The 26,376-nt window shown below is 33.2% G+C and overlaps 3 protein-coding genes and 1 long non-coding RNA gene across 10 annotated transcripts; 2 read left to right on the plus strand and 2 right to left on the minus strand.

The window, feature by feature from the left end:
• Nucleotides 1–1,357: 1,357 nt before the first annotated feature.
• Nucleotides 1,358–8,244, minus strand: LOC109794440 (uncharacterized). 5 transcript variants are annotated; one of them, XM_083066231.1, is made up of 21 exons: nt 8,084–8,244; nt 7,399–7,619; nt 7,141–7,318; nt 6,780–6,877; nt 6,502–6,598; nt 6,097–6,182; nt 5,869–6,018; nt 5,718–5,784; nt 5,358–5,582; nt 4,885–5,279; nt 4,718–4,784; nt 4,346–4,524; nt 4,214–4,244; nt 4,071–4,123; nt 3,574–3,976; nt 3,395–3,495; nt 3,240–3,283; nt 2,865–3,060; nt 2,557–2,701; nt 2,217–2,350; nt 1,358–1,736 (listed from the first exon to the last, which is right to left on the minus strand). In XM_083066231.1, the coding sequence occupies exons 2-21, from the start codon at nt 7,597–7,599 to the stop codon at nt 1,587–1,589; spliced, it is 3,000 nt and encodes a 999-aa protein (XP_082922357.1). In that variant the 5' UTR covers nt 7,600–7,619; nt 8,084–8,244; the 3' UTR covers nt 1,358–1,586. The 5 variants fall into 5 exon arrangements, 4 of the variants coding, with proteins under 4 accessions (XP_082922357.1, XP_082922356.1, XP_082922355.1 ...); XM_083066230.1 differs by having other exon boundaries at nt 3,655–3,976; nt 4,071–4,244; XM_083066229.1 differs by having other exon boundaries at nt 3,577–3,976; nt 4,071–4,244.
• A 318-nt stretch (nt 8,245–8,562) lies between these two features.
• Nucleotides 8,563–18,429, plus strand: LOC145949336 (uncharacterized). 3 transcript variants are annotated; one of them, XM_083066235.1, is made up of 10 exons: nt 8,563–8,748; nt 8,873–8,981; nt 9,539–9,654; nt 9,819–9,938; nt 10,097–10,186; nt 10,933–11,072; nt 12,167–12,425; nt 12,611–12,694; nt 12,962–13,355; nt 13,883–18,429. In XM_083066235.1, the coding sequence occupies exons 2-9, from the start codon at nt 8,945–8,947 to the stop codon at nt 13,346–13,348; spliced, it is 1,233 nt and encodes a 410-aa protein (XP_082922361.1). In that variant the 5' UTR covers nt 8,563–8,748; nt 8,873–8,944; the 3' UTR covers nt 13,349–13,355; nt 13,883–18,429. The 3 variants fall into 3 exon arrangements, with proteins under 3 accessions (XP_082922361.1, XP_082922358.1, XP_082922362.1); XM_083066232.1 differs by having other exon boundaries at nt 12,962–18,429; XM_083066236.1 differs by lacking the exon at nt 8,873–8,981 and having other exon boundaries at nt 12,962–18,429.
• Nucleotides 15,357–17,759, minus strand: LOC145953333 (uncharacterized). Its single transcript, XM_083067273.1, has 2 exons — nt 16,340–17,759; nt 15,357–16,225 (listed from the first exon to the last, which is right to left on the minus strand). Exons 1-2 carry the CDS (start codon nt 17,757–17,759, stop codon nt 15,357–15,359), a joined length of 2,289 nt encoding a protein of 762 aa, XP_082923399.1.
• Nucleotides 18,430–22,812: 4,383 nt separating the features above from the next.
• Nucleotides 22,813–26,160, plus strand: LOC145953000 (uncharacterized). The gene is made up of 3 exons (XR_014430508.1): nt 22,813–23,223; nt 23,533–23,616; nt 25,673–26,160. It is a non-coding gene; the product is annotated as an uncharacterized LOC145953000 (long non-coding RNA).
• Nucleotides 26,161–26,376: the final 216 nt, after the last annotated feature.

The following is a 26,376-nucleotide window of genomic DNA, read 5'->3' on the forward strand; positions in this document are numbered from 1 at the left end:
GGGAGCTCAATGTCATGGTGTTTTCTCTTTTCAACATTAATTTAGGCATCATAAATAGTTTGAAATCAACTCAATAGACAACATGCAATCATTAAACACCAAACTCTCCCTTTTTCTCATAAGACACCATCAAGGATAACTTTTCAAGCATTTCCATCAACCCTTAACTCAATCGACTCAGACATCAAAATAGTATATTATAAGCATTTTTCAACAATCACAAATCAAGAAATTTAATCCACAAACTTCCCTTGCCTCCAATCGATCAACCAAGAAGACATGAGGAAGAAGGATGTGATTCCATACATCTTTGACTTTGAGATTCCTACCTTGGGAGTTTGAACCTCCAACTTAGTCAAGCAAACTAGGGAAGGGAAAAAATGATTTTCAATAGGGAAAGAGGAAGAATCAAACTTGGACTTATAGAAACATTTTTTCTAATTTTTCTTAAAACATGAACTTATAATATTGACGTTTTAAAAATAATCTTATATATACCATTTTTTAAATGGAAAGAGCTTAATTTTGTCTGAAATTATCTTAGAGACAACTTAATTTTTAAAGGTACCATGACTCCTAAATCTCTTAAAGCAATAATAATAATAACAAAACATCAATTAATCATATAAATATCATATAATTAACTAAAATTTCACTATGTTACAATATACTCTCCCTTATTAAGGATTACTTATAATTGTTATTATTATGAGTAAAATTATAAATTATCTCGTTACAAGGAACTACATATGTAATATTTTAATGGAAACAATTTTGTCTAAACCTATAAGAAAAATTTAAATGTACGTATAGATGAAATTATGTTATAGAAAAAATATATTATAATTTTTCTATATATATATATATGCTATAAGACGTCAAAATATATAAATGTGAAAATTTACGTATGTAAAATATAAAATTATTTAATTATTAAAAAAGTAAGATTAATTAAGTCTAACTGTTAATTTGAATTATAATTTTTCTTTATACTTTATAAAAATACAGACATATTCTAAAATTGCCTGATTTGACACTAATCTTTTTTTAAAACTATTTATTTTTAAAATATATTAATTATAAATTTCAATAAACGTGATATAATATATATATATATATATATATATATTATTGTCAATTTAAATAAGTATAACCTAACTACTTTTATATTTAGTTGGTGCCATAACTTTGAGAAATACCATCAAAAGTTATGCGACGAATTTTGGAGTGAAATGGAAAGTGCTTAAATTTTATAATACTATGGTCAATGATTGACTAATATTATTTGATCCAAAAATCATGTGGTCACATGCAGAACACCTTTCAAAGAAGGTTTGTCATGTGAAGTTAAAGAAGCTTCACAAAATAGAATATACATAAAAGGTTCCGAAAATTCCGTTTTCAAAAAGAAAAGGAAATTACTTTACCATCTTCTGAAGTCTTACACTTTGGCGTAGCTTTTGCTGATGTTCTTGCTACTAAGGCATCCAGTGATCCACTTCAAATTATCTAACTATATTCGCTAATTAAACAATGGAATTCATCAAGAATACGAAACTTTCATTTTGCATGAAATACATATTTCATTATTCATCAAAGACACTTTTATATTGAGACCATTTTTGAAAGTCATCTTCACTATCATCAGATTGCTCTGGACTAGGAACTGCCACCGAATCTTCCTGTGCTTTAACATCATCCTCCTGCTTAGTTGTTGCAACCTCTGCAGCCTCCTCCTTCATTTAGATCAAACAATTTATGAAATTAGCACGGTCAATTACGAGATAGAAATTAGGGTATCTTAAAGAGTTAAACAAATTTTCATTTCTAACAAATATACTTTAATTTGATAATTTCTTAAAACATAATGATAATAACAAACTTAATGTGTTAATCATTTATTTATTTGTATAAACATTACAACTCTTAATTAAGGACGAATTGGCGTAACTTGGTTTAGGGTAGAACAAAGATATCAGCATTGATCTAATGATTAAGGTAGAAAAAGCTTTAAACATCACAGCATTCAGGAAATGAAGGCCAGAACCAAGTAAAAGTGTTGATATTTATAGATGGACCTGCTATGTTCCACACATCTCCACAGGCAAACATCATGCAATAAGAAAATTTCGGTGACATACAAGGTACTGAAATCATAAATTATGTGCACCAAAAGGGAGATATCAAAAGAAACTAAACAGGTCAAAAGTGCATACATTATTAGTTGCGGGTGTTAGGTCCAGAACCTCATCCACCGCCATGAAATCTGAGGCATCTCTACTGGGATCTTCTTCTGCCTTGTTGGAAGCATCTTGCAGTCGCTCAATCAACAATTTATAATGAGAGTGATCTACAAGAAGGAAGTATAAATTTGATTTAGAATAACTTTTTTGCCTCATCAAAGAGCTAACGAAGAGCAATGAAGTTAACAATTCTAAACTTATGTTTGCCATGGCAAGTTAATGAAGTAATTTTGAGGATCATTTCTGGACTGCTTTAACAATATACACATCGGTCTGATAGAGGAAAGCACAACAGTAATTAAAAGGCGAAAACCTTTTGCACGGTTATTTACAGCATCAGTTAACAGTGAAGGATTCTCCCTTTCTTCCTTTTTGTACTTCAACTTAATTTGATGGCGTGTTTTACCAGGGAAAAGTTGTTGTATCATAGAAAAATCTGTGCCCAACTCCCTGACAGCCTATGTCAAAATAACAGAAAGAGTTAGGTAATTTACTGCAATGTACAGCTCTTTCTTCCATGCCCCTCCTCCCAACCGCAAGGTAAAACAAAGTTACTTTGTGAATAATTGTGTTTTAAGATATATAATAATGTCAGACATCATGTGAGAACTATGCAAATACCTCATAAAACAGTTCAGTGTCTTGTTTTGACCATTTTCCCCTAGGTGCCTTTTCCATGAAAGATTGGTAGTTGAATAAAGTCGAAGCTGTTGGAATCACTTCAGTTGCTTGATCCTCATATGGGTCTCTATCATCTTCTGAACCTGAGAACTCCTCTTCATTATTAGCACCGGCCTCATGAAAAGGATCTCCACCACTGCAGATAAATATTACGCAAACTGAAATTTATTTACTAGTCCACGTGATTTGTAAGAGACAGTAACAACAGCCAGTGGATAATATGCAGTGGCCTCATGAAGATAATTTGTATTAGAAAAAATAAATATTGACCAGAAAATTAAATAAAATTTAAACTCTTACTAAAAAGCTGAGTACCTTTGACAGGTGGAAGATGCCCCTGAAGTCATTGCCTCTTTTTTCTACATAATAAAACAAAAGGATCAGTTGGTGAAAATTTAAGCCATAGTTCCATACTATGAGAGTAACAATGGTTAGATTGTAACACAAGGATTAGAATAGAGTGTACACACCGCCAGCCGTTCCCTATGTTCTGCAAGTAAGATAATATCCTTAATAGGCAATGTTCGAGGATCAAGTTCATCCTCAGGAATTTCTAGCAGAGCCTTGTCCACTATGAAAAAGAAAAAAATTCTGCATAAGTATATAACCAAAGATGAAAATTAAACACAAACAGTCTAGTAAGTTCTACCACATCTTTTTTTTCGTCGGGTTGAACGAGAGAATTTTTTAGGTTTTGTAGTTTTTTCTGAATCGTCATTAGCCTTCTTACGCTTTTGAGATGTTTTTCCACTTTTAGCTACAGATTTGTTCTTTGAACTTGTTGATGCTCTTCTTTTCTTGGATGAATAATCAACTTCATAGTCATCATCATTTTCTTGAAACTCATCTCCGTTAGAATTATAAGGAGGGTCAAGGTCATCATTATCTTCAACATCCTCATTCAATGAGCTGTTTGCAGGCTTACGAGCCGCTTGTTTTCTCAGCTTTCTTGAGGTTTTACCACCTTTATCCTCCTCACCAGCAATAGAAGATCTTCTATTCTTCCTTACAGAACATTGCGTTGAGTCATCCTTTTTTCTCTCATTGGAATCCTGACAAGCATGGTAAATGAAATGAAAATTATCTACAATCAGATTCACGTGAAAAATGAAAAAAACTTGATATGTCATAGTAACTGATACTTACTTGTTTTTCCCTTGTAACATCTGCTTGCAAAAGATCAGCCAATCTGGGACTATCTGCAACATTTGTTAACTCATCATGTACTGGAATTCCAGAAGTTGGATCTTCGTCAGATTTCATTGAGTGATAATCAAAGACATCATCACCTGGGCAGTCAGGATTCAAGCCCACAGCTTCCTGATATCAATAATTATGATCAATATTATTCACTAAAAAAATAATTAGTTATTTAGCATTTACAGGAAATTATCATATCCTTGTAATCACATAATCCTCACCTCTGTTTCCGACCTATTGTTAGTGTGAGTATCATCCTCATTGGGAACTGCACCTTCATCGAAGGTTAATGTATCTTGGGTAGTAACACATTCCCCAAAAGAGTTAATAGAATTACTAGCAGGTGTGGCAAAATTTTCCTTTGCACCCTTCTCATTGAAAGAATGAAGAGCTGGTTTTCCTACACACAATATTTCCAATCACTACTGAAGAAACCCATGGTCACTTACAAATTAAAGATGGCTGGGGGCCAGTTAACCATAACAGTGAGGTTAAAAGGCAGCACAATACAAATGATGCTCTTGAAAGCTAAAATGAAGAAGTCTGAAGAGAGTTTATGTAATTTGGTAAATCACAAGGAATATAGTAATCACCTGTATCAGTGGCAGCTTGGGTGATAAAGTCATCAAGGGATTCCAGCCCAGAAAAAATGTCTGCAGCCTGTATGCACAAAATTTATCAATGTTTAGCAAATTAATAATAAAAAAAAGTAAATAAATTAATGAAAATAGAAAAAAGCCAATATTAATTTTTGCTTTACCTCTCCTGATGATTTGCCATAGCTAGAAGGCCAATCTCTAGTTCCATTATGAACTGCATCCTCTGAAAGCATAGCATTTAGGGAATCCAGTTGGGATGGAATTGCAGATTCCAAGCTCTTGTTGTCTTCAGAGAATGGAATGCTTGAGCTCATATAATCAAACTTATTGGATAAATCAGTTGTTCTAAGAATCTCTGAGGCCGGTAAAGGTAAACTAGTTGATTGGTTTAGTCCACCACTTCCATCACCACTAGACTGAAAAGATTGAAAGTCATTCTCGCAAGAAGTAGGCAACTCAACAGATTTTTCTGTCATAACATTAGATGAAGCAGAAGCAATTGCTGGAGTATTGCATGCTCTAGGTCGTGGCTTAATCTTGGGCTGAAATTTATGAGCTACAATAAGAAAAAATACAGGTAACTCATCTTTTCAGTGATGTGAAGAATATTTAGAAAATCATCAATATCACTAACCATTCCTAGCGCCAGGATCAGGGAGGATGTTGCTAAAAGGATCCAATTCAAATTCGGCAGCTTTATTATCCAAAACACTTTTGAAGCCCAAATCCGTACTAACTCGCAATGAATTATCAATAAGCTCCAAACCTTTGTTGCTGTCAAAAAACGAACCTTCCCCATTTTTAGGGGGTTCTTTCATCCTATCTAGGGCATTATCAGGGTGAACTGGTTGTGCGGTGCCTAAACCACATGATAGATAGGAAATGAATCAGACAAAAGTTAACTCAAGTGACGACTCACACATTGTGACAGCTACAAGTCAGAGATGAAGAAAAATGGCTTCACAAAGACAAGTAATGTGTACAAATAACTTACCATTATTGACATTGGTCTCAGGATCGAAGTTAGTTACTGAGCCCACCTCAAAATCTACTGGTTCTGCCTAAATTGATAAACAAATTAAGGTAAAAAGAGGTTACTACATAACAATGATTCAATATAACCATCAATAAAAAATGACATGTACCCCATAAGCTGATTTTAAAAAGCTTGTAGAATTCTGATCAGCATCAACTTCAGACATAGTGGTTGCAGAATCATCCACTGTGACTGCACTATCTCCTTTCACACCAACTTGTTTAGCATTTCCCGTTTCATGATAATTTGGAATTTCTACCTGTGTAAACAATAGAAGAATATATAAGCGGATACGTTCACGGAACAATTTCAAATCATGGACAGAGAAAATTGCTACCTTCTGTTTTTCCAGTGCTTCATAATCCGTCCTCTCCTTCCACTTACTCTTGCGAAGTTTTATGGGCCGATTTCCAACATACTTACCTGAAAACAAGACATCAAAATCAAGATACACATTTCATTGCATTTGCGACAATATTGTCTGCTTACATTGACAGGATTCAGTGACAAATTGGATGAGCCATAAAGACATTGATGCATAAAAGAAACAATAATCCAACATGATTATGGTTTTGGATTGTAAAGCTATCAATCTTGAGTCTCTAGTCAATACTATCTGGCCTAACATATTTATACTGAATCAAAGCACTAGTCAGAAGAATAACAAATATTAGAGTAATATGCATTTAGACATTACACTGCAGGGTAATTTAAAAAGAGAGACACATCAGAGCTTACTAACCATTCATTTCTTTAAGTGCAGCAGCAAGGTCAGCAGGATTCGCAAAGCTCACAAATCCATAACCTTTTGTTTTACCAGTCCGCTTATCTCTGACAACCTAGACAAGATCAAACATAACTTCAAATCATTAAGCAAGATCTACATTAAGATACACAAACCATTAACACCTCTGTCCCCTTCAAACAAAAATCTGAAGAGGAAACAGAAAATGCTCATACAAGCACCACAATCATTACTAAACATAAAAATAATTTGGGTTAGATGAGAAATCCACTTACTCGTGCCAAGTTAAAAGAAGGGAACCGTGAAAATGCTTTTGAAAGAACATCATCATTCACTTCATTACCGAGATCGCCACAAAAGAGCCGATAATCATCTAATTATCCCAAAAAAAAAAAGATAAATGAATTCATGAATTCTTGCCTAACTACAGAATTTTCAAAACCACAAACGCAATTTCCACATAGGCTCCATAGAAACAAAACACGCACAATCCAAATCAATTATACAAAACTGCTATGAGGAATAACAGATTTATTTATTTTGGGATAATCATGTTATTATTGCGTAATATCTGTGGATAAGGAATAACAGATAATCTTTCACAAGCAATGACTAAAAAATCATCATCATATATACCTTCTGGCCACTCTGCAAGGATAGGATCCTCCCATGATTGGCCAGCAACCTTGTGAGGAACCGCTTTCCTTTTGCTATCTGCTTTGTGCTCTACATCACTACTCGCAATCGCTGCCTTAACATTCTCAAGAGCCTCCGGCGTTATTATCTGTGCATCCCTCTCAAATAACTGTTGTGCCTGCTCAATCACAAGACAAATTCAATCAATTTACGCCACATTCTCCTTTTCTTATTCTAAACAAGAACAAAACCACCAACCTGATACTGTGGCACGGTGGAGTACACACCTGCCACCGGCGCAACGGGACCAACGATGGAAGGTTGCACGGACGGAGTGGCAACATAGGGTGCAGCGTAATGAGTGGTTGCAGGTTGCTGTAGATGAAAGGGCACTGGGAAGTAAGAGGGGTTGGAATAAGTGTATTGCGATTCCGAAGCTGAGGAAGATGGTGTCGTCATGGAATTGGAATCGAATGAAGCTGAATTGGGAACAAAACCATGGTTGTCAGTAAGATGTCAAAGTAAATGATTTACTCTATACTAGAAAGTTGCAGCAATTTTTAGTTTTCAATAAAATGTCATGAACAAGACAATTGATTCAATTTTGTGAAACATTTTCATAGAAATTTGTTAATGCGCTTCTTCTATACATTTTCCGTTGCCCTAATTTGTCTAAATGGTGAGATGACAATGGGAAGCAACAACGATGAGCGAAGATTGCTTGAAAAATTAAGGAACAAAATTGTAGGGCGACGGAAATTTCATGACAACGACGTAAGACCTAATGTGTCTATCCTGCGGTAGATTCAAATCTGTCGGAATAATAAATTCAACTTCCAATTTACGAAAGCGTTATGTGAGAAGAGAAAGAATCTGAGAAATTTAGATGGTGTGATTGAGAAAACGAAGATTGACGAATTAACGATATGGAATGAATACTCACCAAAGACGTTGAAGCAGCGTCGACCTCAGAGACAGAGAAGACCTAACACTGTTTGCTTACAAAGGAAAGAAACCAGGGAGAAATTGAGAAACTGAAAAGCGAGAAAAGTTAAAAATAAACTAAAATTATGTTTCTGTGTGTTTTTTAAGCGTGTTGTTAGTTCCAAGTTCCAATTAGGTCTGTTTAATAATAATAAGGATAATTTATATATTAAATATATTATTTATGTGTATATATTATTTATTATAAAATTTAGTTATATATAATAAATATCCAACCATACTAATTTGAATTGATAAAAATATAAATGAATGAGTTAAAATTATAATTATTAAAGAATAATTAAAACGAGTAAAAATTGAATAATAAAAATAAAAATACTTAAATATTCTAGAAAACTTAAAAGTACGGCCCATTAACGTTGGAGATGGTTGGCCCAGCCCAATTATGTCTAGACCTGACATGACCCATTAGTCCAAAATTGACACTGATTCATTTCACTGTCAACAACGAAACGAAACAATGGCGGGTTCGGAGCCGGAAAATTCGGTCGTGGCGGCGCCGCCGATGACGATTCCGCTCAGCTCCTTTCTCGTCTTCCTTCTGTGGCGTCCCTTAACCTTCTCTCCGATTCTTGGGATTTCCACATCGATCGTTTTCTCCCTGTAAGTAAAGTATCCTCTGATTTCCTTTTTTCCTCAAAATGTTTGCAATTAGGTTACACCTTTATCGTAAGCTGAGATATACTGACTCTAACTGCCGTTGGATTTTATTTGAAAATGGTAACAGTTTTTGACTGAGAATACGGATTTCACTGTGGTTGGAGTGATTGGGCCACCTGGAGTTGGCAAATCCACTATTATGAATGAACTCTATGGTTTTGATTCAACTTCGCCTGGTTAGTTTACTCACACAATCTAACCTATAAACTTCTCTGCAACACTTACAACAGTAGAGAAGAAAATAAGCAGCATAAGTTGAAATCAATTTATCGACCTCAACTTTTAGTGAAGTTATACGAAAAAAATTTTAAAGGTTTAAATACTCATTTAGTACTTGTAGTTTTATAAACTTTACTTTTTAGTCCTCCTAATTAGAAATGTTCCATTTCAGTTCTTGCACATACAATCCCTGTCTAACAGGTGAATTTTATGAAACTACACCGACTAAAAGGAAACAAAAACAGCATGTTCAGAGACTAAAAATAAAATAGTATGTTTTTAATTATTATAGAGTAAAATGTAAAGTTCATCAAACTATAGGGACCAAAAGGGTATCAAAATATTTTTGAAAAAATTAAGTAGATAAGATGATTTTAATTTTTAAAAAAAGCTCAAATCATTTTAGTTTCTTATTTTATTCTCTTATAAGTGCTTACAGATAAGTTTATTCATACATGGCTTAATTTCTTCCCTAAGTTTTTATTTATTTTGACTTTGATGTTTGAGCCTGCAGGGATGCTACCACCTTTTGCCATACAGTCTGAAGAAACTAGAGCTATGGCAAGGCACTGTTCCACGGGCATTGAACCAAGGATTTCAACTGAACGTATTATTCTTCTCGATACCCAGGTACTACTACTACCCGGAATATCTTCTATTCTTCATTCCTTAATTTGATTCAATTTTCATTTGGAGCTTGGTTTGTTTTCTATTGCTTCTACTGTTCTTGTTTCTTATATTTGGTTTGTGGGATTTCAAGTTTTATTGGTGGTTTTTATTTTGTTTACCTGTAGCCTGTATTCAGTGCTTCTGTTTTAACTGAGATGATGAAACCAGATGGCTCTTCAACAATTTCAGTGCTAAGTGGAGAAACCTTGTCAGCTGAATTGGCTGATGAACTTATGGGTATTCAGGTAAAGAGTAACTCCTGAGTAGAAAATATCTTCGTAATACAATTATTATCTGTTTATAAAGTTTCTAGCTAGGCAATCTTGAATGATTTTATTTTTTTGTACTGTTACTATATCTGATTAACTTCACCATGTTGGGTTGCTGCAAGGAATCTTTATAGCTTGCTGTTCTTCTAGCATCCATATGTCATATTCTGCTGGTAGTGTCAGAGGGAGTCCATGATGATAACATGTGGCATTTGATGTTAACGGTATGTGTCTTAGTTGAAGATGCTTCAAGCCCTGTTCAATACCTCGATGAATATTTTTCATGTTATCCAAATTATGTAGTCATTTGAAAAACTGTTGTGCCTGATGGCTCCATACTTCCATCTATTTTTCTGGTTTGAATGATTCAGTGGGTATGTTTTTGACTTCTTAGCTCAGATTTTTGCAATAATAGATCAAGGGTTTGGATGCTCTGTCTGGCCTACACTTAATAAAATCAAGTGGTTTGGGATACATCCATAACTTTTACTGTTTTACAATGATCATTTTGGTGAATAGTGGCAATCCAATAGTGTGTTGGCAGTATGTTGTTAATTTTAGCGTGGCACTAGCTCCTATCTTTTGATAACAACTATATGATGCATTCGGGTTTAGAAAAGCATGACACCAGTTAAGCTAATTTCAATATTTAGAACATAGCCTCTTCATGGTTCACACTTGTCTCTTATTTGCAGTTGCTAACAAAATAACTAGAACCCCCTCAATTTTTTTATGCTTTTGAAACATGTGACTTCCCCTTGTGCTGATAAGTTCAGCTGATGACAGAGACTCTATTAATCTCTTGTCAGCTTTGAGTATTTTTTAGATTTTAAATGACTCGCTTATAAGACAAGTACACAGTGTATTCCTTGCACATTATGTCCAGATTCTTAATTCTTTTATATATTTAAATTCTAAAGACTAATGATATTTTAAAAAGGACTGATTATGCTGTACTTGTGTCATGTAGGTTGACTTGTTGAAGCATGGCATTTCAGACCCATCCTTGATGACTTCATCGCTATCACAGAGCTCTAGTTCAGGGCTTGAGAAAGATAAACTTCCTGAACATGAAGAATATGTGGCTACTCCTGTGTTTGTACACACCAAGTAAGAAACATCTTTCTTCCTCAATATATTGGCAGGAAATAATTGGTATAAATGTGTAACCAAATGCTGTAATCATTGTAATGCAGCCAAAATAATAAACTCTATGATACTCGTGATTGCTCTTAACTGTTTGGCTTTTGTAGTTAATTTAATTAATTAAACAACAAAAGATAATTCTTGAAAAGACAAGCCTAGCCAAGACCTGGAGGGACCTAGTGAGTGAGAAATGATAAATGGTTAACTTGTTGTTTGACTTGATTAGCCGCTTGCTACTAGCTAAATTCCATCTTGGCCTTGTCTTGTTTTTTCTTTCTATAACCTTTTCTTTCAAATATCCTCTAAAATTAAGGTCCATGTCACCTACCGCATGTGTGTCACTGACTTTGAAAATATACAAGAAAATCAAGAACCAAAGATGAAGTATAGAAGATTGTAATTAGCAATGAGCAAGTGATTATTGGTAATAGGAAAACTAATTGCAAAGGAAGCCTAAAAGTAAAGGTATATGAGGCCTGGGTAGTACTTTGACGATGTATGAAACTGTGCATCATTTATGCTTTAGTTGTAGTGTGAATCTCCAGAGTGTATGCATTAAATTGGTCAACTTTGATGTTTCCATGACTGATTTGTGCATGCACACATTATTATCCTTATAAAAAAAAATCTTATTATCATTTGTCACAGTTCTGTCTTTTATACACTTTTCCTTTATCTATAACAGTAGATAAAGCTGATACAATATTTTCGTGTATACATTTTGATATACCTTTTTTACCCTTTTACCACATTATTATTCATATTTTCTTTTATCATTAAAGAACAATTTAATTACTCCATAACTCCCTCCAACCGTTTACCAACCTCCACTACACATGACACAACATGGTTTTTCATTTTAATGGAACTACCAAAGTAAAAAAAAGAAAGAAAAAAAAAAAGTATCTTTTTTATGCATAAAATTATAACTTATAAGTATCTCTTAAGTTAACTTAAATAAAATATATATAGAGACATAAAATGTCTCATCTCTACTAGTTGGAATAAGGTTGCTGCATGATGAAGAACTCATTAGTATTTTCTTTCAACTTGTATAGGTTGCAAGATCAAGACTTCACTCCTAATAATTTTGTGCAGTTGAGGAAGGCACTCATACAGTATTTCAGACCATCATCGTTTTTGAGGGAACATGCCGGAGACAAGCCTAATGAGCATGTTTCATCTTCTATGGTTCGTAGCAGTCAAATGGATTCTAACATGATAAAGTTGTATGGGATCCCTCTCAAGAAAAAAGATGAAAACCCAAGAGCTCAGCATGAAAGTTACATTTCCGCACTATGGAAATTGCGTGATCAGGTTGAAACTCTCTCCACACATGCACACAATTACAGACACGAATGCCTCATAAACAATACAGCAGGACTTGTCTAGTTTCTTTACTTTGCCAGTTGCTAAAATTATATTGTTTCCTCTCTTGTAGACCAGTTAGTTTTAATAATCAACAAATTTTATGACACGTGATGTGTTTTGCTGTGTGTCAGATTTTATCCATGAAGTCACCATCTTTCACAAGACCAGTGTCAGAGCGTGAATGGTTAAAGAATTCTGCCAAGATTTGGGAACAGGTAAAAAACTCCCCAACGATATTGGAGTATTGTAGAACACTTCAACATTCTGGTATGTATAGGAGATGATTACGAAAGACGGAAAGATTCAAGACATTCCGTAATTGTATTTCAAGTTGTATCTTTTAATGCTAAATCATAATATTCATGCATCAATTGCACATTCTTTACGCTGATTATTACTGATTAACACAACAGTATACCTTTTTTTAATGAACTCCTAACAGCTTATGAAATGTTTGTGAATTTTATTTACTATGCCAACAGAAAATTCAAAAATTCAACAACGAAATGCCACAACAACAGAAAATTGAAAACGTCAGATGCAGTGCAATTCTTCAACCAAGCCTGAAACCTGAGAACCATAGAAGAAAAGAATTGAGAACTATCAGTGCAAGAGAATTAATCAGAGAGAACAGAGAAGGAAGAACCAAATCAGAGGGAAGCCAGATACCATTTTTCATATCCCATTCAGCACATAATCCTTCCATTTATTGTTGTGCTTCCTTTCACGAGTGCTGCGCCGTGTCTCCACTATCTGAGAATCTTTTGCCACGTGTCCTGGTGCTCCAACTAACTCTCCCGCCAACTGTTTTGTCCTTATGCACGTTACATTACCCTCTTCATCAACAGCAACCTTGTCCTCAAGGTTGAAATGAGGGTAAGAACTTTGAATATCACACAAATTCTCCCAAGTAGCATCTGAAGAATCTGTCACATCCCATTGAACTAATATTTGAGGAATTAAACCATCATTTTGCTTTATCATACGAGCATCCAGCACTGCTACAGGTTGAATTATAGGTCCAAACTCATTGGAAGTTAATGGAAGAGGCAAATATGGCTGGGAATTATTGCCACAAAATTTTTTAAGCAATGAAATATGAAACACAGGATGTATTCTGGCTGAATCAGGAAGTTGAAGTTTGTAAGCCACTGAACCGATTTTCTGTAAAACTTCAAAGGGTCCAAAGAACCTTAACCCCAGCTTAGCATGCTTTCTTAGTACGACAGAATGTTGCCTGTAGGGTTGCAATTTAACCAATGCCAAATCACCAACTTGCAACTGTACCTCACGCCTTTTTTTATCAGCCTGATGCTTCATATAATTTTGACATTTTAGCAAATGTTGTCTTAATTGAGTAAGCAATTGATCCCTTGCTTTTAACGTTTCTTGCAAGGAGATAGGATCTGCGGTTTGAGCTTCATAACGAACAACAGATGGAGGAGGTCTGCCAAATACTACTTGAAAGGGGGTCATTCCTAAACTGTGATGAAACGAAGTATTGTACCAGAATTGAGCCCACGGTAACAAAGAGACCCAACTTTTAGGATTATCAAAGACAAAACATCGTAAATACATCTCAAGGGTCTTGTTAAGGTTCTCAGTCTGTCCATCAGATTGTGGATGATAAGAAGAGCTCATTGCTAAAGTAGTCCCCTGAGCCTTGAACAAGTACTTCCAAAAGGTACCCATGAATACTCGATCTCGATCAGAAACAATAGATTTAGGAAACCCATGGATCTTGACAATGTTGGAAATAAAGGCTTCAGCAACTGACTTGCTATTAAAATCTGATTTCATAGGAATGAAGTGACCAAACTTTGATAGTCTGTCAATGACTACAAAAATAGTAGTAAAGCCCTGTGATAACGGTAAATGAGTAATGAAATCCATTGCTATTTCCTCCCAAATTTGATGAGGAATGGGTAAGGGCTGCAATAGTCCAGCAGGAACCATATGATCAGTCTTGGCTTGTTGACAGATAAGACACTCATTCACAAATTTTCTAATATCATTCCTCATATTAGGCCAATAGAATTGAGCAGCTATCCTGGCTGTAGTCCTTCTAACACCAGCATGTCCACCAAGTTTAGAGCTATGAAACTCCAACATCACCTGTTGTAACAATTGTACCACGTCAGGTAATACAATTCTATTTTTAAACAACAATAACCCCTCATGAACACTGTATTCCGTTGACTGCAATTTTCCCAACAAACAATCCTGATAAATTTTAAGCCATTTGTCATCCTTTTTTGTGAATTCAATTAGCTGATGTGACCAATCAGCAACAGGTTCAGAAAAAGCCATAAACAAACTTCTAGAAAGAGCATCTGCTGGAATATTTTCCTTACCAGGAGTGTATTGAATGGTGAAATCATAACCTAAGAATTTAGGTAACCATTGTTGTTGTTCAGGTGTTTGGAGGGTCTGATCTAATAACTCCTTTAAACTTTTCTGATCAGTCTTGATAATGAACTTATGGCCCAGAAGATAGTGTCTGAATTTAGCAATTGCTTCCGTAATGGCATAGAATTCTCTAGTGTATGCAGATTGTTGTTGCATCCGATGTGAGAGTTTCTTTGAAAAGTAAGCAATAGGATGTTTGGCTTGACTGAGAACAGCGCCTATTCCAATTCCAGAAGCATCAGTTTCAAGGACAAATGGAATTTGGAAATTTGGAATTGCCAGGACTGGAGCAGAAGTCATGACTTGTTTCAATTGATTAAAAGCAACAGTAGCTATTGAAGTCCATTGGAAGGAATCTTTTTGAAGTAGATTTGTCAAAGGTGCTGCAATTTGAGCATAATTCTTAACAAATCTTCTATAGTAGCCCGTGAGTCCAAGAAATCCCCTTAACTGTTTGATGTTACAAGGCTAAGGCCATTGTTGAACAGCTTCTAATTTAGAAGTGTCCATGGCAACACCATCTCCCGAAATCGTGTGGCCCAAGTAGTCAATCTTTTGAACACCAAAAGAACACTTAAAGAACTTAGCATACAATTGATGCTGTTTCAGAATACTCAAAACCACCTCTAAATGATTTAAATGGTCCTTCCAATTAGAGCTATAGATCAAAATGTCATCAAAGAAGACCAATACAAATCTCCTTAATAATCCAGCAAAAATATCATTCATGAGACTTTGAAATGTAGCAGGTGCATTGGTCAACCCAAAGGGCATAACCAACCACTCATAATGACCAAAATGGGTTCTGAATGCAGTTTTAAACCTATCCTCGGGATTAAGCAAAATCTGGTGATACCCAGATCTTAAATCCAATTTTGAGAAGAAAGAAGCTCCATATAGTTCATCAATTAATTCATCTACAGTTGGAATTGGAAATGTATCTTTGATGGTAATGGCATTCAAAGCCCTATAGTCAGTACAAACCCTCCAAGAACCATCTTTCTTTTTAACCAAAATAATTGGGGAAGAAAAAGGACTCTTACTTGGACGAATAATGCCTTCACCCAACATGCCTGCCACCAATTTTTCGATTTCTTCCTTCTGACTATGAGGGTATCTATAAGGCTTCACTTTAACAGGTGATGAACCCTCCAATAAAGGAATTGAGTGATCGTGAGACCTTGGAGGAGGAAGTGTGGACGGAGTGTCAAATACCACACGGTAAGTATGTAACAATAGAGCTAACTCTGGCTCCATATCAGCAGGTAATTCCAAAGGAGGACAAAAGTGAGAATTATCATCTATTAATTGCATGCTATACATCTCAGCAATAGAATCTGTATGAATCAGGCGTCTAATATGATGAATTTGAGCATGATCAAGTGCAATATTAGAATCTCCCTGCAAGGTAGTAAACTTACCATTCCACAAAAATTTCAACTATAACGTACCATAATCAGCTATATGAGGCCCTATGGTCTTTAACCAACTAGCCCCCAAAATCAAATCGGCACCAGAGATAGGCAATAAGAATACTGGAAATTTAAATGTATTTCCCTGAGCTTGTAGTGTAAGATCCTGTATAGCACCTTCAGCAGTCATATAGTTCCCATTACCAACCATTACCTTAAATAAGGTAGCAGGTTCAGCAGGTAATTTCAAAAACTTTGCAACCCGGGGCTGCAAGAAATTATCAGAACTACCCCCATCCACTAGAACAGAAACTGGCATTTTATCAATATAAGCCATAAATCGTATCGTACCAACTCCAACCCCACCTTTCAAAGCATTTAAAGATAAATGATGATCATTAGCATCACTGTCCTGAATTGCAATAACAGATTTGAAGTCATTAATAACAGCAGTGTCGTCACACTCATCCATTTCTAACTGTAAAAACATGAATTGCCTATTTGGACATTTATGATTAAAGGTAAATTTGTCATCACAAAAATAACATAACCCTTTTTCGCGTCGAAGCTGCATCTCAGCAGGACTTATTTTCTTAATTGCTGAATTTCTCAATGGAGGTCCTGGTGGAGTAGGTAACAATGGAGGTAAATTTGCCTGTGGGACGCCCTTAGACTGCACATTAGTGTTGTGACTAGTTGAAGAAATTCGAGAATATCTCGGAGTATAATTATTGGCAGTAGTTTTCGAGACCGGTAGATATCTTTCTTCAAATAGCTTAGCCAAAGCTACAGCCCTCAACAAGGTAGGAGGAGACATAGCAAGAACATCACGTTTAATTTCAACATGTAACCCACTTAAAAAACAATTCAACAAAGCTTCATCAGTAAGACCAACAGAGCGATTGGCTAATGACATAAATTGCATGGAATAATCAGAGACAGAACCAGATTGTTGCAATTTAAACAAATCGGCCATAGGACAATCAAATGGAGAAGGACCAAATTGGGATTCTAACGCTCTAGTTAGTGCGGACCAAGTATTCACCACAGCCATTTTCTGAAGCATTTGAAACCACTGAACTACTTCTTTATCGAAATGCATCGCAGCAATATCCACCCTAGAATCATCTGGGGTGTTATGGTAATTAAAAAATTTCTCAGCCTTAAAGATCCATTCAAGCACCGGTGTGGTACCATCAAAATGCGGAAATCCCAATGAAATATCCTTGATTGGAAGAGCAACATTCATCGGCATACCCAACGAGGAGCCATTGTTCGAAGAACTTCCATGAAGGTGAGAAGTGTTCTGCAAGAGTAAAGCCAACGACGCTTGGATCTGTTCCATACGAAGATTGTGTTCTTGATAACGCAATTCCATCGTTTCCCCAATGCGACGAATATCATCAGCATGAGCATTCACCGTAGCTTGCAAATCGCGCAACCTTGTGTTCTCAGCCATGGAAGCCAATGAAAGCACCAAATGAAATGTTTGTGAATTTTATTTACTATGCCAACAGAAAATTCAAAAATTCAACAACGAAATGCCACAACAACAGAAAATTGAAAACGTCAGATGCAGTGCAATTCTTCAACCAAGCCTGAAACCTGAGAACCATAGAAGAAAAGAATTGAGAACTATCAGTGCAAGAGAATTAATCAGAGAGAACAGAGAAGGAAGAACCAAATCAGAGGGAAGCCAGATACCATTTTTCATATCCCATTCAGCACATAATCCTTCCATTTATTGTTGTGCTTCCTTTCACGAGTGCTGCGCCATGTCTCCACTATCTGAGAATCTTTTGCCACGTGTCCTGGTGCTCCAACTAACTCTCCCGCCAACTGTTTTGTCCTTATGCACGTTACAGCTTAATTTGTTCTTTGTTGCCTGTAACTTGCACAATTGTTAGAGTATATTAGTTACAAAAACAACTAATACAGCATTCCTTGAAGTTTGTCAGCGATGACAGATGTAGAGAAGTGTACACAATACACATTCAATCTGGTGCGAGATGACATAAATTCGTCTTCGTGTGTAGAGTGGTCATGTACAAATCGAAATTTGGTAACCTGATAAATAGTGAATTGTACGGTGATTCCTGAATAATGAATGCTAGCGTAAAAATTTGTCAGATTTTCTTGTCAGCTTCTATCTGTTAACTTTTTAGGCGGGTGAGTAGTCTCTGTAATTTCGCTCCATTCAAACAACATCCAAGACACCAAGTATTTTGTCTTAAAATTTAGCATTTTTCTGACGTCTTCAAGATGGGTTGATTCTTTCTGTCTATAAAATGAAATCCTATACGTTGCAAAAGCTTTTCAGGAAATACAATAAGAATAAAAGAAGGCAAATCATTCCCATTAAATTCGGCGGGGAAGGTCAGCCAAGCACTAGCAGCTGTATGGAAATTAAGTGTGTTGGAACATTTATAAAGATTAAATTATTTTAATAATTGATTATATACACATTATATATATATATAAAGAGAAATTCAAGTAAATTTGTCTGAACTTACTGTTTAATAATTTATTAATTTATATTTTATATCAAATTTTAATAATTGATTAATTAAATTTAAAATTTTTAATATATAAATCAAGTAAATTTTTAAAAATTTTAAAAACTATTTAATATTTTATTTTATTCATTTAAATTAACGTATAAATAATTTTATCATTACTCATCAATTTTAACTAATAAAATAAAATATTAAATGATTTTTTAAAATTTTTAAAAATTTGCTGAGTAATTATACTTCTACATAATAAATCAGTTTTAAGAAAAAGAAAACTAAGAAATAATTCAAATTTTTATATGCATAAAAATAACTTTATACAACTTATTTTGCAAATAATCTTTTCTCTATTAATAAACACTAAAATTTGGAAGAAAATTTTTTTTTAAAACAGAATACATAATTCAAAATCAAGAAAGATAATTTATAAAGCAATCACGTGAATCCGAAGAATAGAATGTAATATAAACATTATATTTCACTTAACTAGAAAAGTATATGTTATTATTTACAGGGAGAATTAATGTATGAACGATTCATATGATACGGGAGAAGGTAAGCGTGCATTTTTCAAATAATGCGTTAGGTTCATTTTTCATTCGATTTCTTCAAATAATTCATTCTGCTATTACTTTTAGTTAACATTAACATAAATAAAACATATATCAGAATTAATAAATAATTAAATTGAATAATGTCATACCTTTCAATAATAAATTTCAATTCTTTATATAATACATCATCCATAATTTCTTTGACTTTAAAAAGCTACAAAAATAAATAATACAATGTCATGTATCAATATCAGATATTTAAAATTTCATGTAATTTATTTTATTTTATGAAAGAAATAACCATAACCTAAAAAATAGAGATATTTTATTTTGCATGAAAGTTGTCAATATAAAAGGTATTACTCAATCTTGCATTTTCAAGTGTCTTAATATTGAGAAAAATATGAGTTAGAATTTATTTAAATGAAGAAATGTTAAAATTATATTTTTATATCTATTAAATTGACACACATAAAATATTTTCACAACCATATTATTATATTACCTTTCTAATTTTTTAAATAACAATTATTTTTTCACCATTTTCCAAATTTTAGTTAATACAAAAGAGTTAAACACTACAAAATAAATATGTGATATTAAAAACATAACTTTTGAAACTAACATAATTTCATGAAAAAAATAATTAAAGTTGAAAAACATATTTAATTTAGTAAACCCAATTTTATTGAAAAAAATAGAATAAATTTCAGATACACATTTAAGTTCAATGAAACATAGTGATCATATTATTTGGGTAACATAAATCAAATTTTATGTTTCATGGTTGAATTGTAACATTTTTTAATTTATAATATCTACTGAAATTATATTAGATATTTATAAATATATTTAAAATTTTACATATATTAAAATAATAAGTTTTCAAATAAAATTTTAAAATATTAAATCTATAACTTAAAAAATAAAAATCAAAATAAGAAACAAACATATTTTAAATATGGACATTTAAAAAATTGATTAAACATAAAATGAAAGAAAAATACATTTAAATTTACTATTGACTAAACTTGAAATGAATTCAATGTAAAGGATGTCCTCCAAATATAGTTAAATTTATTTATGTTTTTGTAAATTTTAAAACTTTTAAAAGTAATTTTTACTATTACTTTTAAATCGAATAACTTGTAGACATGTTACATGTTATTTTTGTGTAACTAATAGCATTGATGCATGTCATCCTTGAGAAAATAAAAACAAAATTACACTCCTTTTATTCTAATTTTTAGCATATCTAATTGTAGATAATGTAAAAAAAAGTTATAGATATATTGTGTAGTTATTATTTTAAAAGAAAGTAATCATCAATAAGGGTAAAAAAGTTATAGAAGTTATAGATAGAAGTTAAAAGAGAATACTAACCTGGAAGCTATGGATGGGAAAACATAAGATCAAAGGTACTAATGGCGTTCATCGATCAAAACACAATATGGAAGACATTGATGTATATCATTGGCGATGAGTCATGGAACCAGGATTCAAGCGGATAAGTCAATTTTAACAGCGTGTTTTGACTTTTTTTATTAGGAGAAAAAATATGTTTTGTTTCTTGCTTGAAAGTATAGGGAGTGATGCTGTCATAAGAATTATGGACAACCCAGTTAGATACGATAATTGTGTGATTTGGTGATAGCGTTGAATATAAATTTTGGTGAGAGAAAAAAAAGCACTATCTTACAAAGCGTTGGATTGGGACTCATAATAGAGTGAGAATGAATTTGGTTTATATTTTTTTTTGAAAATAACATACTTAACAACGGCTATTTGTGTGATTATTATTTTGAAAGAAAGTAACCACCGTATGGTTATTATTTTGAAAGAAAGTAACCACCGTACAATTATTATTTTGAAAGAAAGTAAACACCTTACGGTTATTATTTTGAAAGAAAGTAACCATCAATATCAATAATAATAAGGAGTAAAATTGTATAAAAGAAAGTGGAGACAAAATATTTATAAGTTTAAAAATATTTTTTTTGTAATTTTAAAACTATTAAAAATTAAATAAAATTCAAAATTCAAAATTAGGCATATTTTAAATTTGAATTTTTAATAAAATATGATTATATATTTAAAATTTTAAATCTATTAAGATAATAAGTTTAAAAATGAATTTTTATAATTTAAAAGGAAAAAAATGAATTTGGAAAATAGAGATATCTTAAATTTGAATTTTTAAAAAGTTGAATAAATTTAAATTTACTGTAAAAATAATGCAAAAAAAATCATGGTAAAAAATGACTAAATTTACATAATTTAATGTAGAATTTTTTTTAATGAGCATGAGAAAATAGAATTGAGAAAAGTGAATCAACCTGAAAAAACGTGGCTGAGGAATCTGAGTGAAAGTGAGAAACTCTCAATCCTTAGACGCAATTGCAAAACTACCAATTCTTGAAATCCTTCCCATGTTGTTAGCCCATCTATTCGTTCTCATTTTATGTCAAAACCAACGAACAATGATAGTCGTAATGTATATAATTGGTGAAATGTTTATTGTGGGCAATTTAAGTGGATTGAAAAATGAAAAAAAAAAAAGTAGAAAGGTTTGAAGGAAATAGGCCTAAGGGGATTGAATGGAAAACAAAGAGACAAAGATGATAACATGATATAATAGAGAGAATAAGAAGAATAAGAAAGGTGTGAGAGGTTTGTTGCGAGAAGAAAATAATGAAATAAAGTTGCTGGTGGGGAGGAAAAATTCCCTTTTTCTCGAATCTTGACTGCCATGAGAAAGGATACACATAAAATGGAGGATATATTATGCAGGGATATGAAGTCACTTTAACAAAAAAAAGAGGAAGCAAGAAAGAGAGGAATGTGAAAGTGCGAACAATGAGTGCAATTACTTTAGATAATATGCGGTTAAAAAAAATAAGAGTGAGTAGTTACTTAAATAAAATGACATAATTACTTGTATTAATTATTTAATATATAATATTATTAAGGGTAAAAAAGTCATAGTAAAAATGGAGACCAAATAGTAGTTATATCTATACCTATTATAAAGAGGATACAAAAATATACCTATTATAAAGAGGATACAAAAATATGTAACCATTTTTAGTCTCCACTTTTAGTGGACTATTATATCCCTTAATATAAAAAAATAAAAAAAAGAATATAATTTTTTTAAATAATTATAAACAACTTTTTAATATTAAGTCCGTATATAATTATTAGAGGCATTAAGTACACCTCGACCCTTCTAATTCATATAATGGTTTTGGTGGGACATAAATTGAAGATGGTGAATATGAAGGAAAGCCAAATCCATTTGTACTATTATAAAGAGGATACAAAAATATGTAACTGTTTTTAGTCTCCATTTTTAGTGGACTATTATACCCCTCAATATAAAAAAATACAAAAAAAATTTATATTTTCTTTGAATAATTACAAATAACCTTTTAATATTGTGTCCGTATATAATTTGGGAGGAACGCGAAGGAGGATGTTAAGGCGGTGCAGATCAAGCGCAGAACCGCTAAGGAAGGTTTAGGGTTTCTTGATGTTGTTGGGCCTACGACTTGTGATATATCTATGGATGAGAGCAGGGAGATAGTTCAAGGGGTGTCCCAAGATGTTCTTGAGACGGCAATTCCGAGATGTGGGGGGCCGGTGCTTGTGTTGGCTGGTAAATACAAGGGTGTGTATGGGAGTTTGGTGGAGAGGGATTTGGACAGGGAAAGTGCTGTTGTTAGGGATGCTGATACCCATGAGATGTTCAATGTGAAACTTGAACAGATTGCAGAGTATATAGGGGACCCGAGTTTATTGGGACATTGATTTGGTTGCATCGACTGGACTTCCATTTGGGGCGACAGATTTGCAAGTATGCATATTGGGAATGTCGGTTTTCTTTTTCTTTAATACTCCCAAGATAATTTAAGGACGAACATCCATTTAAAAGTTAAAACTTAAACTTTTATTTTGAAGGGGGGTGTCTTTCATTTCATATATTGATTGAATTATTGCCAGATGCATAAAAGTTAGTTTTGTTTACATTGAAATACTAGGCTTGACATCTTCTTGTATTTTAGACAAGCTTTTGTTGTATTGTATTTTAAATTTTTAACAAGAAGAAACAGATAATAAAAAAAGGAGAATAAAATAAGATGCTAAATCAGGAATTGATGATCAGGATCCTGGGGGGAAAACAACTGCAATAGCAATACTTATGAACGATGAAGGAGGGATCATTGCAATAGATAGATCTTATAATAAGGTGGGAATCCTGAACTCTAGTAAAATACTTGCCATCCCTATTGCTTGCATTAACATATTGTTCTATTTTCTAATTTATTTCAGTGTATCATGACTTGCCAGCTTTCTGTGCCCTGTTTTTATACACAGAATATTAGTCTTGTTTGATATGATTGTGATAAATTAATGGTATGAATCTTGTAGAATTATAATAAATTGATGGTTGCTTAACATACCAAATTTTGATGACTGTCAAGGTGCTGGATGTTCAGAAATTGGCAGCTGAAATGGGCTTGAGTTGTATAAAGACATTTAAATTAGATGCTCTTAAATCTGTTTGTCGAAGAGATGATTTTGATACTTTTACTGATCCATGCTCTAGTAATGCCAAAAATGATGTGACAAATCAAGTGTTTGATTCATCAAATTTGCAAGTAGAAAGAGAGTCACCCCTTATTACAGAAGGTTTAGATCTCTGACTCTGGAGGAAAGTTAAATGCCTTTATTTGCTACTTGCTGACCTGTTCATTTACACATGATAGAAAGCATTATCTGGTCCTTTAGAACATGGATTAAGATTTTGTTCAATGCTAAAGCTGTACTATCAAGTGTGTTGGAATTATATATTGAATCACACTTGCTGCCAGAATTAAACATTGAATTTCTATTGGCTTTTTTCTTTTGCATGGTTTGTCACTTTCCTGTTTAATATTTGTTAATTGTCATAGACAGAAAAAGTATTTCTCTATCAACAATTTATAAATGCATTTTTAAATAATTTAAAGCCTAAAGGTTTTAAATTATTTTAAAAAATGCATTTAAACAAGCGGAGAACGAGAAATTGACCTGGAAGAAATCAGAGTGTGGGTGGTCGGGTTGATCGTTCAAAAGGTTTTTCTCCTGACAGTGTTGACAGAGTTCTTCTTAATGCTCCCTGTTCTGCCCTAAGTTTAAGGCCTAGACTATTTTATGCTCTGACCAATCTATATTTATTGGAGCAAATATAGATAGGATATGGGGATTGGTCAGTGTTTCAACGGTGGTTTGGCTGCAAAGGAACCTCATCGAAACCGTTACAGATAATCGTTTTTATCGTTGTTTTACTGTGTGGCTGTGAGCTTTGCTCTCCATCTTATTTCTTATTCTTGATTGTGTTGCGATGAAGAGAAAGGGGAAGAAGAAGGGGGTTGTGGCCGCGTGGATTTGTCCTTACATGACTTTGTGAGAAAATGAGTATCCGTTTGCGTTTTATTATAAAAAAATTGACACTTGACTTGCACACGCCCTGCAAGGTGTTGGCACCGCTAATGTGCATACCCACTACTCAACGTGCACTTTCGCCCTGCTGTTATAAACACATTTAATTGATATATACTTCAAGGTGCTTCAATTGTTTGGTAGTTTAGAATAAACTACCATGATTTATAATATATAAGTAATTTAAATAATTTTATGATATATTTTATTTCATGTTTCTCTTAATTTCTTAAATTTATTTAGATTGCATCTTTATTTTTATTATAATTATAATTTTGTTCTAAATTATTCTTTAATATAATGATACAAAATTTTAAGAATGAATGAAAATGTAAATTTCTTTATAAGCAAAAGATATATTAATAGTTATAAAAAAATATGTTAAGTGCTTATATATAATAAATTCATGTTAATATTCGTAATCCCAGTATTTGGAACCACAATTTAAAACCAAGGGATCAACTTATCTTAAAGTGGAGTTGTTTCTTCATTTTTCTTTTCTAGATTTATACCATCATTAATTGTCTACTACTAAATCCTGTTCAAATGTGTATTTCTTAAAATTACCTAAAATATGGGAATGTGTGGAAGTTATGATTATTTCAATATGATTGGGGAAAAAACCTTCTATGGTAAATTCACCCTTGACGTAAATAAGCTGGAGTTATAGATTGGCCAGTGTGATGCGAATTCATCATCTCTGTCTGGGTGGTTAAGTTAGTTTTTATCGTTATTTTTAAACAAAGAGAAATTTAAACACAAAAAAATGATTGTTTTAAAGAAAAACAGTAATAACCATGCAATGCATTTGTTTTTCGCAGGAAACAAATGAATCTTTAAGAAACCATGCAGAATACCAGAGAAGGATGTTTGATCAAGCTGTTCAATTAGACCGACCAGACAGGTAATAGTAAAGAACATTGCAAGTCAGGAGTAGCAAAGAGAAAGATTAAGATACCAACACGGAGTTGAAAAATTTGGTTGAGACTGTACAATTTGGTTGAAAAATGTTCTCTTTTTAGGCTCTCTAGATTTGTAATGGGCAAGTTTTTGTTCGCTGTAGGTGCATATTAGTTTGGAATTTGTTTCTCAGCGCTGCTGGATTTCCTTTTGACCTCCATTAGTTGATGTGATATTATGAATTGCGAATTCTTTGTTGATGTTGAGGGTGTGTGGTTCATATTGTTTTTGAAAGACTGTGGATTGGCAGTGTATGAGAAACTTAGTAATTGTAATGGTGACAATATGTTGTACATGTCTTTGGCATGGAGATGGTATTTGCACTGTTGAGTTGTATGTTAGGATCCTACTGGAATGTGTTCTTGTTTGTTCTAGTGTGATCATTTCTGCCTGCATGATTTGGTATGCCAGTTGCTTTGTAGTAATGAGTAATGTCGTAAGATTGTTTTGTCTCTTGCTTGGATTTGTTTATAAGAACAATAACAACCTTTTCAACGTATTGTGTATTATCCTAACAAGTCCCAGAAGTAATGCTATATAAAATGGATGAAATGGCTTAACTAAT

This window comes from Cajanus cajan, chromosome 11, assembly GCF_000230855.2.
Source record: "Cajanus cajan strain Asha chromosome 11, NIPB_CcT2T_4, whole genome shotgun sequence".
Classification (NCBI taxonomy): domain Eukaryota; kingdom Viridiplantae; phylum Streptophyta; class Magnoliopsida; order Fabales; family Fabaceae; genus Cajanus; species Cajanus cajan.

Excerpts from the sequence above, each read along its gene's own strand:
- LOC145949336 (XM_083066232.1), top strand. The coding sequence starts at position 8,945 with ATGAATGAACTCTATGGTTTTGATTCAACTTCGCCTG. Across the intron at positions 10,187-10,932 it reads TGTGGCATTTGATGTTAACG|GTTGACTTGTTGAAGCATGG; the intron begins GTATGTGTCTTA and ends TGTGTCATGTAG. Across the intron at positions 11,073-12,166 it reads CCTGTGTTTGTACACACCAA|GTTGCAAGATCAAGACTTCA; the intron begins GTAAGAAACATC and ends CAACTTGTATAG.
- LOC109794440 (XM_083066228.1), bottom strand. The coding sequence starts at position 7,599 with ATGACGACACCATCTTCCTCAGCTTCGGAATCGCAATACACTTATTCC. Across the intron at positions 6,599-6,779 it reads CTTCTTTTAACTTGGCACGA|GTTGTCAGAGATAAGCGGAC; the intron begins GTAAGTGGATTT and ends GATCTTGTCTAG. Across the intron at positions 3,061-3,239 it reads GCATCTTCCACCTGTCAAAG|TGGTGGAGATCCTTTTCATG; the intron begins GTACTCAGCTTT and ends ATTTATCTGCAG.
- LOC145953333 (XM_083067273.1), bottom strand. The coding sequence starts at position 17,759 with ATGGCTGAGAACACAAGGTTGCGCGATTTGCAAGCTACGGTGAATGCT. Across the intron at positions 16,226-16,339 it reads GCCTCATATAGCTGATTATG|ATTCTATTGCTGAGATGTAT; the intron begins GTACGTTATAGT and ends TGATTCATACAG.